The sequence below is a fragment of the Manis pentadactyla genome, chromosome 15 (assembly GCF_030020395.1).
Source record: "Manis pentadactyla isolate mManPen7 chromosome 15, mManPen7.hap1, whole genome shotgun sequence".
Classification (NCBI taxonomy): domain Eukaryota; kingdom Metazoa; phylum Chordata; class Mammalia; order Pholidota; family Manidae; genus Manis; species Manis pentadactyla.
In genome coordinates, this window is record NC_080033.1 from 60487964 (window position 1) to 60508973 (window position 21010).

Here is a 21010-nt window from a genome sequence, read left to right on the forward strand (position 1 = left end):
AAGAAAGGATAAAGTGAGCAGGTAAGCCGCTCCCTGACAACCCTTACCTGCACCAAGGCATCATCTCCTAACAAAGAGCAGGACAAGGTTGGGGTGGTGCCCAGGAACCCAGAATCAGTCACTTCCTCCACAGTCTCTCCAATGGACAACACAAGTGTGGCATTCACGAAAGACACAATGATATAGGCATCAAACTCATCTGAAAAAAGAAAGAGAAGGAGTTGGTTAGCTAAGAACTCACTAGTTTCAAAGCCAAATGAGACATATTAGGTTTTCTCTTTAGAAACCTTCCAAGGCACTTCTTCAATGTGTAGACATCACACTCAGTCATGTGGCAAACACAGGATGATCCAAAAGATAACTGAGGGTCATAACAGCCTGCAGATATACTCTGCTTCTTTAAATGCCTAAATTCATTGAAGATATTCCCACTTTTAATGCCTCTGAAAACTAGTATTTTTTTTTGAGACATATGCTAGAAAAACTGAGGACAAAGCAAGGGAATCAGGCATGAGAAAATTTCAAATACTGCAATATTTACTTACATTAAAGTTAGAGCTTCTTTATTGTACCAGATGCCAATCACAATACATTCTTTAAAGATAAACCTTATTAACAGAAAAGGTCCCCAGCTTCTTCCAAAAGCAGCTTATACGGGGAACACAAGACTAAATGAATTTTTATTCATTACTTAAAAAAGAGATTACTTAAGCCTCCATGAGCCTAAGTCATTTTATTCTAGGGTTGGAAACTGAGAATCCTAGGATATAGGTCCCAATAGGAAAGATATAAGAACACTAGACAACCAAGTGGGGAGCAGAGGTTGTTTACATGGTCACCCCTTTACCTCTAGTTTTTTATTGTTTAAAAATGCAACTATTCAGTGGGTACGAGCAAACCTATTAGGATTTGCTTTTCATTTCATGAAATGTAGCTGTGGACAAACACACACTAATGAGTTTTTAAGGTCAGAGGATCTGAGGTATACAGAAGCCCCAGAAGTTTCTCACACAGATCCCATAGTTAAAGGCCATCGATTTGCCATATATTTCGTCCAACACATAAAACAGCTTGCGTGTCTCCCACAACCAACACAATGTTTAGCATAAAGTTTGGCAAATGCTGAAAAGAGGTGCATTTATTTTTTTAAAGAAGAGTTGAAACTGTCCTACTTCACATCTGAATTTCTCTATCAATTCCCCTCTCATACAGAAGTCAAGTAAACAGGGAGAGAATGACAAGTAGACAAATCTAAATCAGAGTGGCTACCTCACTCTCAGCAGAAGCAGCTATAGGACCCCACTGGCCTGAGCCCAAGTAAGAGCTCAAGGCCATAGGACTGATCCATTCCACCCACATCAGTGACACAGTGGACTTCTGACTGTGGCTCAGCTGAACTTGAGATTACTTAATTCAGCAAAATCAGTGATTTCTATAAAGGTATAGAAAAAGGGCCAAGTGAAGATGTATCATTGGTACAGCCTATAGCAGTGTTCTGACCTAAGACCAAGACATAAAATCAACTTGGTTGACTGCAATCAGCATTTTAAAACAGAAGCATATAGAAATAAATACATTTTATGAAGTTGTTTCACACATAGTAAATCCTGTTTCGAAAAAACTTTAGCTTCAGTTAATTATGTATGTACTAACTGGGTGGCTGAAAAGACAAGAATCAAGGATCTTTCCCAATGGGTGTAATTTAATGGTTACTCCAGGAATCCAGAGTTAGGGTTCAATTTCCAAACCATAAGGAGTAACACTGGACAAGCAGATAGTTGATTTTAATATCTATCTTTAGAGACACCCTATAAAATGGCTTTGTAAAACAGCACTTGTTCACCATCATAAAATGTAAGTAAGAATATGGTTGTCCCTGAAATGGATGTCTTCACAGTTTACAATAAAACTAAAATCAATCTCCATACAACCCCAAACTTGGATGCTATACTGCAGCTCTGCTTTTGAACTGGAAATCCTGGTGTGTAAAAGTAATAGGAGCTGCTTTATTTTAACGTTATGTGAATACTATGTCCTTTCCCACACCCTCATTACTGAAACCTAATACCTTAAAAGCTGTGCCAGCACAAATTAAAGCCAAACAACAAAGGGCTCTAACTGGCCAGGATTTCTAATCTCTTCCTTCAATCAAGGGGAAAAGGGGGCTTCCAGAAAATGGACCATACAACTTTTAACTTACATGCAAGAAAATGGGGGAAGGGAGGAAGAAGGGATGCCTGGGTCCTTCCCTTCCCTTTGACTCCAGGCCCTAGAATGCTCAGATACAAAAATAAAGAGATGCCCAGTGGACTTAAATAGGCTCTTACATTTGCTGGGCAAACTGACCAGCAGTAGAGTCATGACTACTACCTGAATGCTCCTTTGTATCACAGATTTCCTCAAAATACCCACTACCTTGTGAATACTAAGCACACTGTAACTTCTACCCTTTGCATTCTATGGCCAGGAAGACCTATAGCAGATTAGATGCTCTTGTGTCCCAGGAAGGTTACAGGTTAAAAGGTGGAATTCAGAATAAAATGAAGCCTCAGTCAAGGCAAATGACTATGCACTGTAAATATCCATGTTGCCTTTTTCCAGGGGTTGCAAGTTTTATATAAAAGAACATTAATTCATACCTCAGTGAAGAATCTATTAAGGTATGAAAATACATCTTTGTCTCAGTTAAGTAGGACTTCTGTCTGAGCACTGCTGAAGCAGCCCACAGAGGAGGGCTGCTTTCCCCTAAGTATCTGAAGCACAACACACAGCTCCCTCCAAAGGATAAAGTGAGCCACCACCCAATGAGCAAGGATTAAGCCTCAGTATCTCATTCTCACTTTATATTCAGACTACTCAGTGTCTGTCTTGCCTCAGCACAGTCCTGATTACACTCCACAAAACAGTAACAACAACAAAAGGCTTTCACCAGGGCTCGATCTTTCAGTACACCTAGAATGTATGGAACTCCAAGGAAGAGTACAAAGCTAAGGTTTCTCTAGCTACAGGTGCTTTCAACTTAGTGAGAGATAAATTAGTCATATTTTCCACATCCTGTGGGATTAAGTAAAAGCTGATTCCTGCCTCAGACCATTTAATATACAAGCAGATGGATGTGCATCATTATAATGCATATGGACGGCCAACTGCGAAGTTACCCTTTAAGAGATGCCGTTAGGGCAACCTCAGTATTTTCTGCAGGTCCCTCTCCCTGGGTAAACTCTAAGACCCCGTGGTAGAACCTAACAGTAGGTACACACCTGTGGTGATCAGCACCTTCACCAGCCACCTGTGGAAGAGAAAAAAAGGCTTGGTATTGGTAGTGTGCATCACCAAGTACCAGCCAAGGTTAGTAGTTGCCTGAAGAGTGCAGCATGTGGACATGTGGGATGTTCACTCAACAGTAACCTGGATTATCTGGAAAGAGAATGAACAAAGAACCTAACCTGTTTTTGTGGGCAATCACCCAAATTACAGTTTCTAAAGAGTATAATTTGTCGGAATGTAGTCTTTTCCTAGATTTTGGTATTGAGTAGAATCATTTTCAGCTACAATTTCCATCATGCAACATACTGCTTATCACTAACTTATCGAGTATTGTCCCAAAAGCCTTTCCTGATTCTCAAACATATGCCATTCCCTCCTCTAACCCCTCCTGGCAACATGCCTGTGCCCTTCATCACGTCAGGACACAGAACAGTTTTGAGTCCTTGTCTTCTTTTTTAGATGGCAAGTGCTCTGAGGAGAGGAATCCTATCTTAATTACTCTGAGTACAAGGTGGGCACTTGAAAGATGCAGGATGAGAAACAACTTCTCTTAAAACCCAGCAAGACCCAGATTCCCACTGCAGGGTTAGTCAAACAAGCACTGGGCTGGAATTCAGGAGACAGGGCTTTCAGTCTCTAGTATCTAGATGTACTATCTTGGGACAGTCAACCCCTGAGATTTTGTACCTTCTTCATAAAAATGAGGTATAACTTTTCTGTAAATCTACATCAAGTTCAAGAAGTAAAAAAAAAAAAGGTTTTTTCTCAAACAGTCTAGGCAATGTTTTCCAAAAGCCATAATATCAACCAGCCACCAAGCTAACGGTGAGTATCAACACTGACTAGTTTCTTTATGAAGGCGTTACACAAAATGGGGAAATCTTACAAAAACAAAAAATCACCCAATAATTATTTTCTTGGCTAAAAAGAACCTACTGATTTCCTATTCATTTTCTTTTTTCTTTCTATTCAATGCAAATTTGATTCCAGTAACTACATGAAAACAAAATCCACCAAAATGTGTTCTACTAACAGAAAGATTTCCCACCAACACATTTCCCAGCTCCCTTAATTTGTTCCAAACCAACCAGAACGTCTAAATATCAGGAAGATTTCCTGCTGTTTTCTTGAAAAAAACTCTGATGCTGGTGAGAGCAATCTTACTCAGTGGTCCCACTTTCCTGAGGAAACAAGAGGAAAATGATGTCTAGGAATAGAAATGACCTATACTCCCAGAATCAAAGAATTGAGTTTTATTTCTGAGGAACTGAAATTCAGTTGTCACAAGAATTTCTTGCTATCACACTACTATGCATTTTCATGTTTCAAAATTGTAGGATGAAGTAAATGTTTTTAATCCAAAAGCTCAGACACCCTCGATTTCCTCTATCCCTTCTTTTCTACTCTAAAAATTCTGATTCCATTCAATCATCTCCACTTTCCTTCCACACAAACACAACTATACCCACTGAACAGGACTGACCAGTTAACAAACTTTACCAATCTCTTAATACTTAGAGTAACATCTTCAACCTCACTGTGGTTTCAGCACAATAAGAGAGAACATGGCTGAAGAAAAATGAGGCAAAAACTTGTCCTCACACCATACCTCTTACACAGAACCAGTGTCTTAAAGACAAATACAGTCAAAGAACATCACACGTGGCAGCTCTATGAAACTGATAATGTACTGAATACTAACAACCACCCTATGTACCCTTTACCTGCATGTACAAAAAAACAGTAGGTAAAGGTATCCTAATTGGAAAGCCTCAAAAACATGGTGTCAGGCCAGGAAAAGTTCTAGTATATGGTGCTAGATGAAGTGACACAGAAATATTATGAATGCAGCCTTTAAGCTTTCTATTATCAATGGCACCCAGACCCTCATTCTGACTGCTGGGAAAGGACTGCTTACCTTCAATGTGGCGACGCACTGTCCAGACAGCATTGGGGTTACCGGGTAGCTCAGAGACAGCCATTTCTGACACCTGAGAAGATAGGAAACAAACCACAGATTCAGTGGGCACAGAACTCAGCAACTTGCTCACAACTATACTAGACAATACAGTCCCAATATGGCAGTGCTCACAATGTATTCTCGACTAAAAGAATGGAACCATCTAGTCAAAGGACATTAAGAATCAAAAAAGCTGGAAGTACTGGCAATTCCCACAACAGACTTTTTAACAAGAAGTGATGGGATACCTAGGCAGACAGTTGTTGTAGCCATAACTACATGCTTCCTTGGATATGGCACGCCTGCATCCTCCTCAAAAAGAGAGCACATGGTAGTAAAACAGGACATCTGCATTAGCATCCCATTTCTTTACCTAGTTCCCATAATGCCAGATCCCAAGCTGTCTTCATGGACCAAATCAAATGTCAAATTTAGGAAAAATCTTCCCTTCTCCTCTTGGCTGGTAGTCATCTCTCCCTCCTATACTCTCTCACAGAAGTCACAATCACACCTCTTAAGGCGCTTTATCAAAAAAGTGATTTGAGTAATTGTTTTGTCATTCCTACTAGATTTTTATGTTCCTTAACACCTAGAGTCAAGAATCCCCTGAATGACCAATAGGTTCTCAAACATGAGAGTAAATGAAATATCTAAGATGAACTCAAAATTGTCTACAGGGGAAAACTAGGTGTGAGTTATGCATGAACTCTCTGTACTATCCTCACAATTTTCCTGTAATTCTAAAACCATTCTAAAATAAAAACTTTATTAAAATACTTTAAAATGACTTAAGACTATAAACTAGAAAGCTTAACATACTGTACCATATAACTACATTTTGTAGGAAGAACCTGATGTACATCCATTAAGGGCATTATCCCTTTTTTAAATTTACTAATAGCAGGAATATCTGATCATGGTACAGGAAGGAGGAGGGTTTTAGAAAACTTCATCATCAATACAACACTGTACTGATGATGAAGTGTACATGTCAGGTATGCTACACTCTATACCAAGTGGAACAGACAGACATCCTGCTCAACTGAAACCACAATCTAGCCAGACAATTAGGTTCAACAAATAGACATACAGGAACAAAGCAATGTTTATCAACTTAGAAATATATAGAGAAAGCAAAGATTTTTTGCAGAATTCGAAAAAAGTGGGCAGGGGCTGTGGACTTAAAAACAATGTTTCTGAACAACCTAAGACAGGCACAGTCGCAGGGGGGCCATCAGGTGAGAAATTGGGGATCAACAGAGGTGAGGCTTAGAACCTCACCCCCCCTGTTCTGAGAGAAATCTTCTGCATACGTGGATGTTTTATTGCCCTGGTCTAGCTTGGATTAACATATAGTCTACAGGCACACACCTGATCATCTACATTTGCTCTCTTACAACACTAAACTATGTTTTCTACCTTTATCTTGTATATACCTACCACTTCAGCATTTTATTAAAAATAATAATAATAAAGAGAGAAATGTAGTATCCACACATAAATCAAGTATAAAAACCAAATGAGTATTCATATTTGAACTGACTGTTTAGAGTTCATAATGCATGAGCAAAACTGAAAGTTTCTGTGATGACTGCCCTTGTACTGTTCACTATGTAACTTATTCATTATGTAAGTATTTGTTCTCCATGTAAGAACTTGTTTGTTATGCCTCAGAAGATTGGAGACTGACGAAAATTAGGCTTGGGGTGGATTAATGATTGTGCATTGAGCATTGACTCCCCTATACAGAATTTTATTGTCGTTAACAACCATTTGATCAATAAATATGAGAGATGCCCTCACAAAAAAAAAAAAAAAAAAAAAAAAGGGCAGACTTCCAATGGTAAAATAAATAAGTAACCGGGATGTAATGTATAGCATAAGGAATATAGTCAAGATAATGTAACAGCTTGGTAGGGTGATAGCTGGAACCTCGAATTATGTATATAAATGTTCTACCACTGTGTTGTACACTTGAAACTAATGTAATGTAATACTGTGCGTCAACTACCCTTCAATAAAAAATAATAATTAAAAAAAAAAAAAAAAAAACAATGTTTCTTAATTGGGTCCTTTACCCCTTACACTGTACACAAAATTTTCTGTTAATGCATATATTGCCTTTTTGGTGAATGCTAGCTTTCATCCTTGATAGGATCCAATGATCAGTTACTAATCAAAAACTAATGGTCTAAACTGGGCTCATACACTGGAAATTTGGTTGCCTGATGACTATTTTGGCAGAATCAAAAGATTTTCAAATTCCCTGAAATTGCAGTATTAATAGCTAACACTTATTGAACAGTTTCTATATGCTAGACAGAGCCTGAGTGTAGTGCTTTATATATATAATCTCATTTAATTCACTCGACAATCCTTTAAGGCAGGTACCATTAAGCCTGTTTTATAGAAAAGGACAAAAGCTTTAGTAAAAGCTCTAAAGTGGTAGAGTTAGAAGTAAAAAACCAAGGTCATCTTGACTGTATTCCAATACAAATTTACAAAAACAAGCAGTGAAGACCTCTTGAGAACCTGCTGTTTGCTAAACAACCACAAGCTCTGAAAGCACATCATCATAAGATTTCTACTAACAAAATCAAGTCCAGGGTACTTGCTAAAAGGGATCAACACTAGAACCACGATGAGAAGAGGATGTGGGATTTGAGAAGATAATTTTGAGTGTCTGTATCACCTAAAAGGTCCAACAATAAAGGATTCATTACATAAATTCTGATTCACCTGTGGTGGAATACTGCATAAACATAAAAAATTATACAACTCAAGAGCACATAAGAAACAAAATTAGTAAGATGCAAAAGTACACATACAGTATTAATATAGTTAAAAATACAAGGATCTAAAAGCTTTGAATAAAGAACAAGAGAAATTGGATAAAATGTTCCAGATTTTCTAACTTCTGTGTTATGACTAGTGAGCCTAAAATTGGTAGAGATGCTTTTCCCCATTCTTTAACCCCACTTGCCAATTTTTTTTAATGTGCCTACTATGCTAACATGGTATAGGAAATTTAAACTCTAAACTTTATGAAAATAGGGGAGGAAAACATTTTTCTTTCATAGAGATATTAAATTTCCCTTTGATCTCATCAGAGAAGCTGCTTTGTCAATGCTCCCCTCCAAACCCTATAGATTATCAAGAAATTCCAGTCTTACCTCAAGTCCATGCCTTAAGACTCTCAGAGATGACCGGGGTCCCCTACCACAGGCCACATACAGCTGTGGAGTGTCTTCATTGGCCAGGTCAGCTATCTGCACAGAAAGAAAATTAGGGGGAGAAAAATGTCTACTTGTGCTAAGTTTTCACACCCAACTATGATTATTTTCAGGGGACAAACTACCTTTTAGTTTGTTAGGCTTATATATTGGCTACTGGCCCTGGCCAAAAGCCTCAATGTTCCAAAAAGCGAACCAGTTTAAAGCAGCAAGTTTGACCAAACAAAACAAGGCTTACATCAGTTAAGTTAGCAAAGTATTTTTTACAGTTTAATGAAAGGAAATATAACCTTTAGCTGAAAACAGTATGTGAAAAGGTCAGTCATTTGTCTTGTACTTTTGTCAAATTGGACAGTTCAAATGAAAATTCTTGACAGTCTATGAGGCAGGCCAGCCTACTGTAACATGGATAAACATGTAGGCTGAGTATATACAACCTTCAAACTGTCCTCTCTTAAAAAAATTAACTCACCTATTTTAAATGTACCATCTTATTATTTAAAGCCTTAATAAAAAAGCATGCTATTTTTACACAACCTAAAAATATTCTGTTATCTTGGCTATCATGTTTATTACCATATGCACTTAAAAAGTTAATGAGAGGGGAGATCCAGATGCCTCACCCATCTAGTAAAGAGATACATGGCATGCTGACAGTCCTGCTACAGATACCTGAACTTCCTGGTAATTTTACTCTTGATCTACAAACTCTTTTTATACAATTATTTGCTCAAATTCCAATGAATGGGGGGAAAAAACACTAATAATCAAATTAGGAATTATTTATACTTCTTTGTCCTCAGGACTAACCCATCCTCAAAAAAGGAAGAATTAAGGCAGTTCATTTCAGAATGGTTAGTTTTATGAGGAAGAGTGCCTGAATGCTGACTTGTTTCCCCAGCACACTGTGAGCAAACCTGTCCACTAGTTGCAGACAGGGTAGGGTGATGCCTAATGGTCATATGAACCCCCAGCAATCCAGGAAACAATAGCATAGTAAAATTCTTGCTACAATTGAGTGCTAATAGTATGGGACACAATTCCTATCCTGGGCTACTTCAGGTTCCTCCCTGAGAATGTGTTTAAAAAGATTCTGTTACTGAGTGATTCCAGTGCCTTTGTGGCAGAAATGAATGCAAAAATAAGATAAACATAGGTATTCATAGACTAAGTGATAAAAGATCACTTTCAAAATACTGTGAAAGCCTGAGCCCATTTACATTAAAAAAGTAAAATATAACACATGCCTATAGATGCAGAGAAAATGCAAGAAACCAATCTGAAGAAGCTGTTAATAGCAGCAGCCTCAGTGGAATGGAGAATTATAGACATTGAGGGTAGGACTTTCACTGTTCACCTTTTGTATGGTTTGAATTTTCACACTGAACATTTAAGTTTTATTTTAAAAAAAAAAGGCCTCAGGATTTATGTAATGGTTTTTAATTCCCCAATTTCTACCTTTGGTTGCTTTACCTTCACACACTGGTAACTCCACAGGCATGCTGACAGACCTGACTCTATGATTATACCTTAATTTAACTGGAGTTAAAACTTTAAACTCAATTGGATTCAAAAACAATTGACTGGCAATGCTTATCGTGGAAGTGACTGGGAAGACTCACACCTGGCAAAACAAAATGGGAGAGAGACTGTCCAATTCGTCAACCAGTACAAGGTTTTTGAGTGGTCTTGGCTGAAAGAAAAACGTGTCTCCTTCTTCCAGAGGCATGGCAGATGAAAACTCAGGTTCTTCATCATCATCTCCAAGATGTGCAATCTGATATAAATAACTGGGGAGAAGCAAGGAAGAATTTAGTTAAAACATTTTGTCTGAAGATATTTGCCATGAACATAATGTTTATAAAACACTTCATAAATATCTAATGAAAACTTAACTAGCATTGAGTCAGCATCTGCAGTTTGAAATCTATGCTTATCTAAGTGGGTTCTTCTTTTTCTTTTTCTTAAGAATAGAACAGGGATGAAGAAATTAAGACTACTCAATTCAAACTGGTACAATGGAAGGACCTTAGAATCATAGTCATTAAAAGCACTGGGCTTCCACTAAGTGCTGGGTTTGAATCGCTGTTCTGCCCCTTAAAAAGCTGTATATTACTACTTATTTTCTCTGTGCCTCACTAGCCTCATTTATAAAACTGAATAGTACCTTCCTACAGAATCCAATGAGTACTTACAAGGCAGGGCTCCTTGTAAGCAGTGTTTGCGAAAGAAAATGCAATCCAAAGAAAATCTAACCATTTCCTATTTTAACCAATAATCAGACCACATCTAACAAAAAACAAGAATTGATGGTGACAATGCAAAAGTATACAAATACTGTTATTCTCCCAAACAAAACATAAACATATCAAGATAATAAGCAACAAAATCATCTTGCCCTTCTCCTATCTGTCCTCTAATAATGCTTTGTGAACTGATTCAAAGGCAAACCACAAAAAAAAGAGGGAAAGCAATTTTAGAGTAGATAAGCTACAACAACATACAATCACAAATTGAGTGCACACTGAGCTATGGGGAAGCAGCTCAATTAAAAAAAAAGTCAGGTTTACCCTTTAGATAATATAGTGGACCTTCAATACAGAGCACTTTGAACAATACTGAGTGCAGTTTTTCAGAAGAAGGATAAAATGAACTCAGGGCCTGAAATGCCTGAGATACTCAATAAATGTTAGCCAAATAAATCTCAGCATTTAACATTTTTGTTAAACATATCAGATTCTTTGCTAAATTACAAAAAAGTAAATAGGGTTATCAGAGTGATTTACAAAAGCACTAAGAAGAAGTTAACTAATACAAACTCCTCATTCAGGCAAGATGTCTATATACAGATAATAAAAACAACCTGTCAAAGATACCTTCCATGTCTAATAACTGCCAGATAACCAAAAGGATGCTGGTATCACTGTCTCCACCACAGGAAGATTGAATTTGCTTTGGCTCAATTTCAGTAAAAGAGTTTCCATGACAATAGTGTTGTGCTCTAAAACAGGAACTTTGGGACCAGGTAGTATAGGTTTGAGTTAGATTTAGTTGGGTGATAAAATTTCTTAAATTCTCTGACCCCTTGCCTTAAACCGTAAACGGCATAATGGTACTGTCTCATACAGAATTTCATGCATTAATATTTGTAAAGTGCTTAGAACTGGGCTTGGAACACAGTACATGCTAAATGAAGCGTCTGATTGACAAATAAGTGGGTTGCTTTAGGTTTAAGTGAGTTTTAACACCCATACCACATATTTCTGATGCCCTAAATCACCAGTCATAAGTCTTCTAGATTTCAGATACAGCAGCAATGGGTAATTTCTCACAAGCTCAAACCCATCTCACTCGGACAAACATCTCACCTGGACACTGCTGTCTTTCTACTCTCTGCCCCAAGAAACTTCTATCCTGTGGGAGGCTGCCTGTGCAACAGGATGTGCAGTGGAGTTCAAGCCCCCAGGGGTACCTTTCAAATCAGGAAAGAGAGCTGGTGTTGTTAACCTTCAGAAGGCAAGTCTCAGAGCATTTTGTGTGCTTCTGAGCAGGTCTTGATGGCAGCAACTTCCCACTGTCCACACAGCAGGAACCTCAATTAATATGCCCTTCTATTTACTTTCCCTCTTCTCCTATCTCTCCCTGCTGATCCCTCAACTCCTGCTTTCTGTAATTACCTTGCAGGAATATACTTACACCAAAGGCTTTGTTTGCAGAGGAACAAAAATTAAGACATAAGAGAAACATTTAGAATAGTGCCCAATACATACACGCAAGGGCTCAATTCTTCAGAACAAAAGGCATTATTACTCTATATTACTCCCAAATCTGCTTAAAAACTTAAGAGACAATCAGGATGTGTACTCTTAGCAAACACACAATCTCCACAGGTAAGGAGCAATAACTTATGTGTCTGCAGCCATTGCTTCCAACCATAGCCTTATCAAGATAGGTTATTATCTCTAAACTTTTAATGTCTGCTAATCTGCTAGGTGAAAAAAAATGACATCTCCCTTTGACTGGCATTCCTTCAATTATGAATGAGCTTGAAATCTTTCTACATATTACACTTCTAGACCACTGAATTTCTTTTACTGGGAAAGGCAAGCTCAAATCCTTTGCCCACAATAGAAAAGAAAAATTTAAAGAGATTAACTCTCCCTTTGTCATGCAATGAGAGAAAAAAATGTCTCTCATACAATGCTGGTGGGACTTGAGGACAATGTGGCATTCCCTATCACAATTTCATCCCAAATTCACAAATTTTAACTATGGATATATTCAGCTACACACCTAGAGTGCGTACTACAGTACTGTTTGTAACAGCAAACAAGTATAAACCTAAATATCTAGCAATAGTGGGCATGGCCATAAATATTATGCAGCCATTAAAAATACGTTCCACACACCAAATGCAATGTATGGGTCTTGCTGGGATCCTGATCTAAACAAATTAACTTAAAAAATAATTGAGGCAATGAAGAAATTGGAAGACTATTTGATTATACATTAAGAAATTAAAAATCTTGGGGTAGAAAATAAGTAAGACTGGCCATGGATTGACCTTTGTTAAACTGATGGGCAAATGCAGGTTCATTAATTACACTATTCTCTCTTTTTATGTACCTGTTAGAAAATTTCGATAATGAGAAAATAAAAATTTTAAGTGAAAAATAAAAATTTACTGATATGGATAAATTTTACATACTGCTTATCTGAAAAAGTAGAATAATAATTTTTTATGGAATGGTGTATGTCCCTAAAACAAAATTATGCATAAACACACAAAGTAAAAATACCAGAAGTAGATACAACAAATGTTAAAATGACTATTTTGGGATACTGGGATTATGGGTGATTTTTATTATTTATTTGCTCTTTTATTTGTTTTTCAAAACTTTCTACATTACGAAAGTATAAAAACAAGAATAGCAGTAGTCAACATCTACTAAGTGCTTACAACACAAAGTACTTCCTAATGCTTGGCATTTGTATTCTTATTAAATATCAACACAACCCAATTAGGTATACACTATTGTTATTCCCACTTGATAGTAAAAAAAATGAGGCATACAGCTAGAAAACATAAAGCCAAGATTATAACCCAGTGATTCCAGAATATACACTATACCATACTACCTCCCCTGAAATGACCTTGACCACTACTACAAGATACTACAGAAAATTAGGCAAAGATGTGACCAAGCAATTAACAGTAGATACAGCTAGGCAAATAAATGAAAAACGTCCAATCTCTCTAATAAACAAAAATTTTAAACACTCTTAAGAGAAATCAAAGAGGACACTAACAAATTGAAACTCATCCCATGCTCTTGGCTAGGAAGAATTAATATTGTCAAAATGGCCATCCTGCCTAAAGAAATCTACAGATTCAATGCAATCCCTATCAAATTACCAACAGCATTCTTCAATGAACTGAAACAAATAGTTCTAAAATTCATATGGAACCACCAAAGACCCTGAATAGCCAAAGCAATCCTGCGAAGGAAGAATAAAGTGAGGGGAATCTCACTCCCCAACTTCAAACTCTACTACAAAGCCACAGTAATCAAGACAATTTGGTACTGGCACAAGAACAGACCCACAGACCAGTGGAACCGAATAGAGTCTCCAGACATTAACCCAAACATATATGGTGAATTAATATATGATAAAGAAGCCATGGACATACAATGGGGAAATGATAGCCTCTTCAACAGCTGGTATTGGCAAAACTGGCCAGCTACATGTAAGAGAATGAAACTGGATCACTGTCTAACCCCATACACAAAAGTAAATTCGAAATGGACCTGAATGTAAGCCATGAAACCATAAAACTCTTAGAAAAAAATTTAGGCAACAATCTCTTGGACATAAACATGAGCGACTTCCTCATGAACATATCTCCCTGGGCAAGGGAAACAAAAGCAAAAATGAACAAGTGGGACTGTATCGAGCTGAAAAGCTTCTATACAGCAAAGGACACCATCAATAGAACAAAAAGGCATCCTACAGTATGGGAGAATATATTCATAAATGACAGATCCAATAAAGGGTTGACATCCAAAATATATAAAGAGCTCACGCACCTCAACAAACAAAAAGCGAATAATCCAATTAAAAATAGGCAGAGGAGCTGAACAGACTTTTCTCCAAAGAAGAAATTCAGATGGCCAAGAGATACATGAAAAGATGCTCCACATCACTAGTCATCAGAGAAATGCAAATTAAAACCACAATGAGATATCACCTCACACCAGTAAGGATCGCCACCATCCAAAAGACAAACCAACAAATGTTGGCAAGGTTGTGGAGAAAGGGGAACCCTCCTACACTGCTGGTGGGAATGTAAATTGTAAATTAGTTCAACCATGTGGAAAGCAGTATGGAGGTTCCTCAAAAAACTCAAAATAGAAATACCATTTGACCTAGGAATTCCACTCCTAGGAATTTACACTAAGAGTACAGCAGCCCAGTCTGAAAAAGACAGATGCACCCTATGTTTATCACAGCACTATTTACAATAGCCAAGATATGGAAGCAACCTAAGTGTCCTTCAGTAGATGAATGGATAAAGAAGATGTGGTACATATACACAATGGAATATTATTCAGCCATAAGAAGAAAACAAATCCTACCATTTCCAATAACATGGATGGAGCTAGAGGTTATTATGCTCAGTGAAATAAGCCAGGCAGAAGAAGACAAGTATCAAATGATTTCACTCATCTGTGGAGTATAAGAACAAAGAAAAAAACTGAAGGAACAAAACAGCAGCAGACTCACAGAACTTAAGAATGGACTAACAGTTACCAAAGGGAAAAGGACTGGAGAGGATGGGTGAGAAGGGAGGGACAAGGAGGAAAAATTACAATTAGTAGACATAATGTAGGGGGGCGCACGGGTAGGGTTGTACAACACAGAGAAGACAAGTAGTGATTCTATAGCATCTTACTATGCTGATGGACAGTGACTGTTAATAGGGTATGTGGTGGGGACTTGATGGGGGGAGTCTAGTAACCATAATGTTGCTCATGTAATTGTAGATTAATGACACCAAAATAAAATAATAAATTAATAAGTAAATAAAAAGAATTAACCTGAATTCCTACCTCACACCATATAAAAAATCAATGCAAAATGGACCAATAACCTAACCCATACGAACTAAGACCATAAAACACTTTGGAGAAAACACAGGGATTGTAAATCTTCATGACCTTAGATTTTGCAATGGATTCTTACACAAGATATCAAAAGCACAAGTAACAAAAGAAAAAATGGATAAACTGTGCTTCATTGAAACTTTAAAAACAACTGTGCATCAAAAGGACATTATCAAGAAAATGAAAAGACAACCTAAAGAATGGGGAAAAGTATTAGCAAACCATGTATCTGATTATGGATTAATATCCAGATAAATAAAAAACTCTTGCAACCCAAAAAACAAAGAGACAAACCATCAAATGAATACATGGGCAAACCTTAAAAAAACATTTCTCCAGATAAAAATGGCCAAAAAGCACATGAAAAGATACTAAAAATCACTAATCATAAAGGAAATACAAATCAAAACCACAAAGTAATACTGTTTCACACCTACCAGCTATAATAAAGCAGGAAGTAACAATTGTTGGTAAGCATATGGAGATACTGGAACCCTCCATTCATTGCTGGTATAAATGTAAAACAGTACAGCTACTACAGAAACATTCAGTGGTTCCCCAAAGTAAAACAGAAGTATCATATGAACCAGCAATACTACTCTTAAGGACACACCCAGCAGAATTAAAAACACAGACTCATATAGGTATCTACACACTAATGTCCAATGCAGCATAATTCATAACAGCCAAAAGTTGGAAACAATCCAACTATTTGTTATCAGAGAAATAAATATGAGGTGGTATTCTATATAAGGATTATTATTCAAGGATAAAAAGGAATGAAATGCTGATACATGCTACATGTGAACCCTGAAAACACTATGCTATGTGAAATGAGCCAGACATCAAGAGGCACATATTGTATGGTTCTTAGGGTGCCAGCAGCTAGGAGAGAGGGGAAAAGGAAATTTTTGCTTAATGGGTATAGTTTCTATTTGGCGTGGTGAAAAAGTTTGTAAAGATAGCAGTAATAGTTGCACAACATAGTAGCTGTAATTAATGCCACTGAATTGAACATCTAAAAATGGTTAAAAAAGCAAATTTTGTTACACATATTTTAGCACAAAAAAGTGGAGGAAAAAAAAAGATGCTACCAAAAAAGTGAATGTTGCAGATCTGTATTTATCATCATAGAAGGATAGTTATAATGCCATTACTGTGTAAAAAAAAAACCAGGTTACAAAATAGTACATAATGAATTGTTGCATTTTTGTAAAAATATTTAAATGTATATACACACAAGAAGGCTACTCAAAAATGTTGTATTTCGGTAAAAGGTACAGGTGACATTTTTGTTTCCATGCACATTCTAACTTTTCTACAATGAAAATTCCTTGTTAAAAAAAAACTAAAAAATCAGAAATGGGTGAAAACAGTCATAATAGTAACAGGTATATGTGAAAAATGGGACAAGAGGTATGAAAGGGGCAAAAGGAATGGCTGAAATAAAGTCAACAAGGATGAGTAAAATGCATGTTTAAAAAAGGGAGAACAGTTGGCGACAAGGCAGAAATGGCATCAGTTCACAGAATTGTAGACAACACCTTCATTTTAATTATAAGAAAACTGAACATTAGATAGGTGGTATGCAGACTAGCATTTACTGGCCAAACCTGAACTAGAAAGCAAGAGCATGGCATCTTATCTCATATACATAATTTGGACTCTTAGATACTGGTCTTAAATTCAAGGCTGGTGGAGTATAAGAACAAAGGAAAAACTGAAGGAACAAAACAGCAGCAGAATCACAGAACCCAAGAAAGGACTAACAGTTACCAAAGGGAAAGAGACTGGGGAGAATGGGAGGGAAGGGAGCGAGAAGCGGGGGAAGAAGAAAGGGGGCCTTAAGATTAGCATGTATAGTGTGGGGGAGGGCACGGGGAGGGCTGTGCAACACAGAGAAGAAAAGTAGTGGTTTTACAGCATCTCACTACACTGATGGATACTGACTAATGGGGCATGTCGGGGGAACTTGGTGAAGGGGGGAGTCTAGTAAACATAATGTTCCTCATGTAATTGTAGATTAATGATACCAAAAAAAAAAAAAAATTCAAGGCTGGAGTTCAGGCTTCAATCATCTGGCAACAAGAGCCATCAAAAACTGAACACAGGGAATGGGGAGATGATTTCATTAGAGTTGTGTCTGTTTAACGAGACAACTTTCTAAAGGCTGAGTTTTAAAAGAAAAGCAATGAAATGCAGTAAGAAAACAAGTGGACTAGTCCAGAGAGGCACCAAAGAAAAGGGGTACAGAAGCAAAAGTAGAACTCAGTATTCAACTGAAAGCAGTGGAAGACAACAAAAACAGATTTTACCCTCAAGTTGCTAGAACTGGCCCCATAAGTCATTAACAGAAATACTGAGGTTGGGAGGATTGAAAATATGGCTACTGAAGGGTCCCAACTTTAATTTGTACAAGTGTTTTTGTGGAACACCTATTTAATACTAAGTAGTTCAATAAATATTTATTCAATGAAATGTCTAGCAAAAAACTCAGGAGCAGGAGAGGGGCGGAAGATGGCGGCGTGAGTAGAGCAGCGGAAATCTCCTCCCAAAACAACATATATCTATGAAAATATAACAAAGACAACCCTTCTTAGAATAAAGACCAGAGGACACAGGACAATATCCAGACCACATCCGCACCTGAGAGAACTCAGCGCCTCGCGAAGGGGGTAAGATACAAGCCCCGGCCCCGCGGGAGCCGAGCGCCCCTCCCCCCAGCTCCCGGCGGGAGAAGAGCAGGCAGAGCGGGAGGGAGACGGAGCCCAGGACTGCCGAACACCCAGCCCCAGCCATCCGGGCCAGAGTGCAGGGCGCTCGATACTAGGAAAACAGGGCAGCAAGAACAGTGAGCAGGCACTGGAGGCTGGGCCACAGAGGACATAAGAAAAGCACGCGACCATTTTTTTTGCTTTTTTGCTGTTTTGTTTTGGCGAGCGCTTTTTGGAAGTCTTAAAGGGATAGGGACCCCAATACTAGGGAAACAGGGCAGAAAGACCGACCGGTGAGCAGAGGCCTGAGGCTGGCACCGGAGAATAAAGAAAAACGAACGACCACCTTTTTTTTTAATTAAAAACTTTTTTTTTTTTTTTAATTAAAAAAAATTTTTTTTCTTTTTTTTTGGTGGGCGTTGTTTTGTTTTGGCGGGTGCTTTTTGGAAGTCTTAAAGGGGCAGGGCGGGTCACTTAATCCAGAGGTAGGGAATCCGGGATCTCTGGGCACCCTAACCCCTGGGCTGCAGGGAGCAGGGAGGCCCCTTACGGAGATAAATAGCCTCCCAGCAGCTCCTGCTCCAACGCGACTCCACCATTTTGGAGTAGCTGCCCGAGCTAGGCCACGCCCACAGCAACAGCGGAGATTAACTCCATAGCAGCCGGGCAGGAAGCAGAAGCCCTGTCTGCGTGCAGCTGCGCAGCACAAGCCACTAGAGGTCGCTGTTCTCCCAGGAGAGGAGGGCCACAAACCAACAAGAAAGGAAGTCCTTCCAGCTGTCACTCGTCCCAGTTCTGCAGTCTATTCCTATCATCATGAAAAGGCAAAGCTACAGGCAGACAAAGATCACAGAGACAACACCAGAGAAGGAGACAGACCTAACCAGTCTTCCTGAAAAAGAATTCAAAATAAGAATCATAAACATGCTGACAGAGATGCAGAGAAATACGCAAGAGAAATGGGATGAAGTCTGGAAGGAGATCACAGATGCCAGAAAGGAGATCGCAGAAATGAAACAAACTCTGGAAGGGTTTATAAGCAGAATGGATAGAATGCAAGAGGCCATTGATGGAATTGAAATCAGAGAACAGGAACGCATAGAAGCTGACATACAGAGAGACAAAAGGATCTCCAGGAATGAAACAATATTAAGAGAACTGTGTGACCAATCTAAAAGGAACAGTACCCGTATTATAGGGGTCCCAGAAGAAGAAGAGAGAGGAAAAGAGATGGAAAGTATCTTAGAAGAAATAATTGCTGAAAACTTCCCCACACTGGGGGAGGAAGTAATCGAACAGACCACGGAAATACACAGAACCCCCAACAGAAAGGATCCAAGAAGGACAACACCAAGACACATAATAATTAAAGTGGCAAAGATCAAGAACAAGGAAAGAGTGTTAAAGGCAGCTAGAGAGAAAAAGGTCACCTATAAAGGGAAACCCATCAGGCTAACGTCAGATTTCTCAACAGAAACCCTACAGGCCAGAAGAGAATGGCATGATATATTTAATACAATGAAACAGAAGGGCCTTGAACCAAGGATACTGTATCCAGCACGACTAACATTCAAATATGACGGTGGGATTAAACAATTCCCAGACAAAAAAAAGCTGAGGGAATTTGCTTTCCACAAACCACCTCTACAGAACATCTTACAGGGACTGCTCTAGATGGGAGCACTCCTAGAAAGAGCACAGCACAAAACACCCAACATATGAAGAATCGAGGAGGAGGAACAAGAAGGGAGAGAAGAAAAGAATCTCCAGATAGTGTATATAACAGCTCAATAAGCGAGCTAAGTTAGGCAGTAAGATACTAAAGAGGCTAACCTTGAACCTTTGGTAACCACGAATTTAAAGCCTGCAATGGCAATAAGTACATATCTTTCAATAGTCACCCTAAATGTTAATGGGTTGAATGCACCAATCAAAAGACACAGAGTAACAGAATGGATAAAAAAGCAAGACCCATCTATATGCTGCTTACAAGAAACTCACCTCAAACCCAAAGACATGTACAGACTAAAAGTCAAGGGATGGAAAAACATATTTCAAGCAAACAACAGTGAGAAGAAAGCAGGGGTTGCAGTACTAATATCAGACAAAATAGACTTCAAAACAAAGAAAGTAACAAGAGATAAAGAAGGACACTACATAATGATAAAGGGCTCAGTCAAACAAGAGGATATAACCATTCTAAATATATATGCACCCAACACAGGAGCACCAGCATATGTGAAACAAATACTAACAGAACTAAAGGGGGATATAGACTGCAATGCATTCATTCTAGGAGACTTCAACACACCACTCACCCCAAAGGATAGATCCACTGGGCAGAAAATAAGTAAGGACACGGAAGCACTGAACAACACAGTAGAGCAGATGGACCTAATAGACATCTATAGAACTCTACATCCAAAAGCAGCGGGATATACATTCTTCTCAAGTGCACATGGAACATTCTCCAGAATAGACCACATACTAGGCCACAAAAAGAGCCTCAGAAAATTCCAAAAGATTGAAATCCTACCAACCAACTTTTCAGACCACAAAGGCATAAAACTAGAAATAAACTGTACAAAGAAAGCAAAGAGGCTCACAAACACATGGAGGCTTAACAACACGCTCCTAAATAATCAATGGATCAATGACCAAATCAAAATG

At 38.2% G+C, this 21010-nt stretch overlaps 1 protein-coding gene across 1 annotated transcript in view; it reads right to left on the bottom strand.

The window, feature by feature from the left end:
• Window positions 1-21010, bottom strand: part of SF3B3 (splicing factor 3b subunit 3) — a 60997-nt gene that overhangs the window by 17098 nt on the left and 22889 nt on the right. The window contains exons 9-12 of the mRNA XM_036926935.2: window positions 10085-10250; window positions 8401-8496; window positions 5186-5258; window positions 48-199 (exon numbers count right to left, since the gene is read on the bottom strand). Coding sequence (XP_036782830.1) covers window positions 48-199; window positions 5186-5258; window positions 8401-8496; window positions 10085-10250 — 487 coding nt within the window. The remainder of the gene's footprint in view (window positions 1-47; window positions 200-5185; window positions 5259-8400; window positions 8497-10084; window positions 10251-21010) is intronic.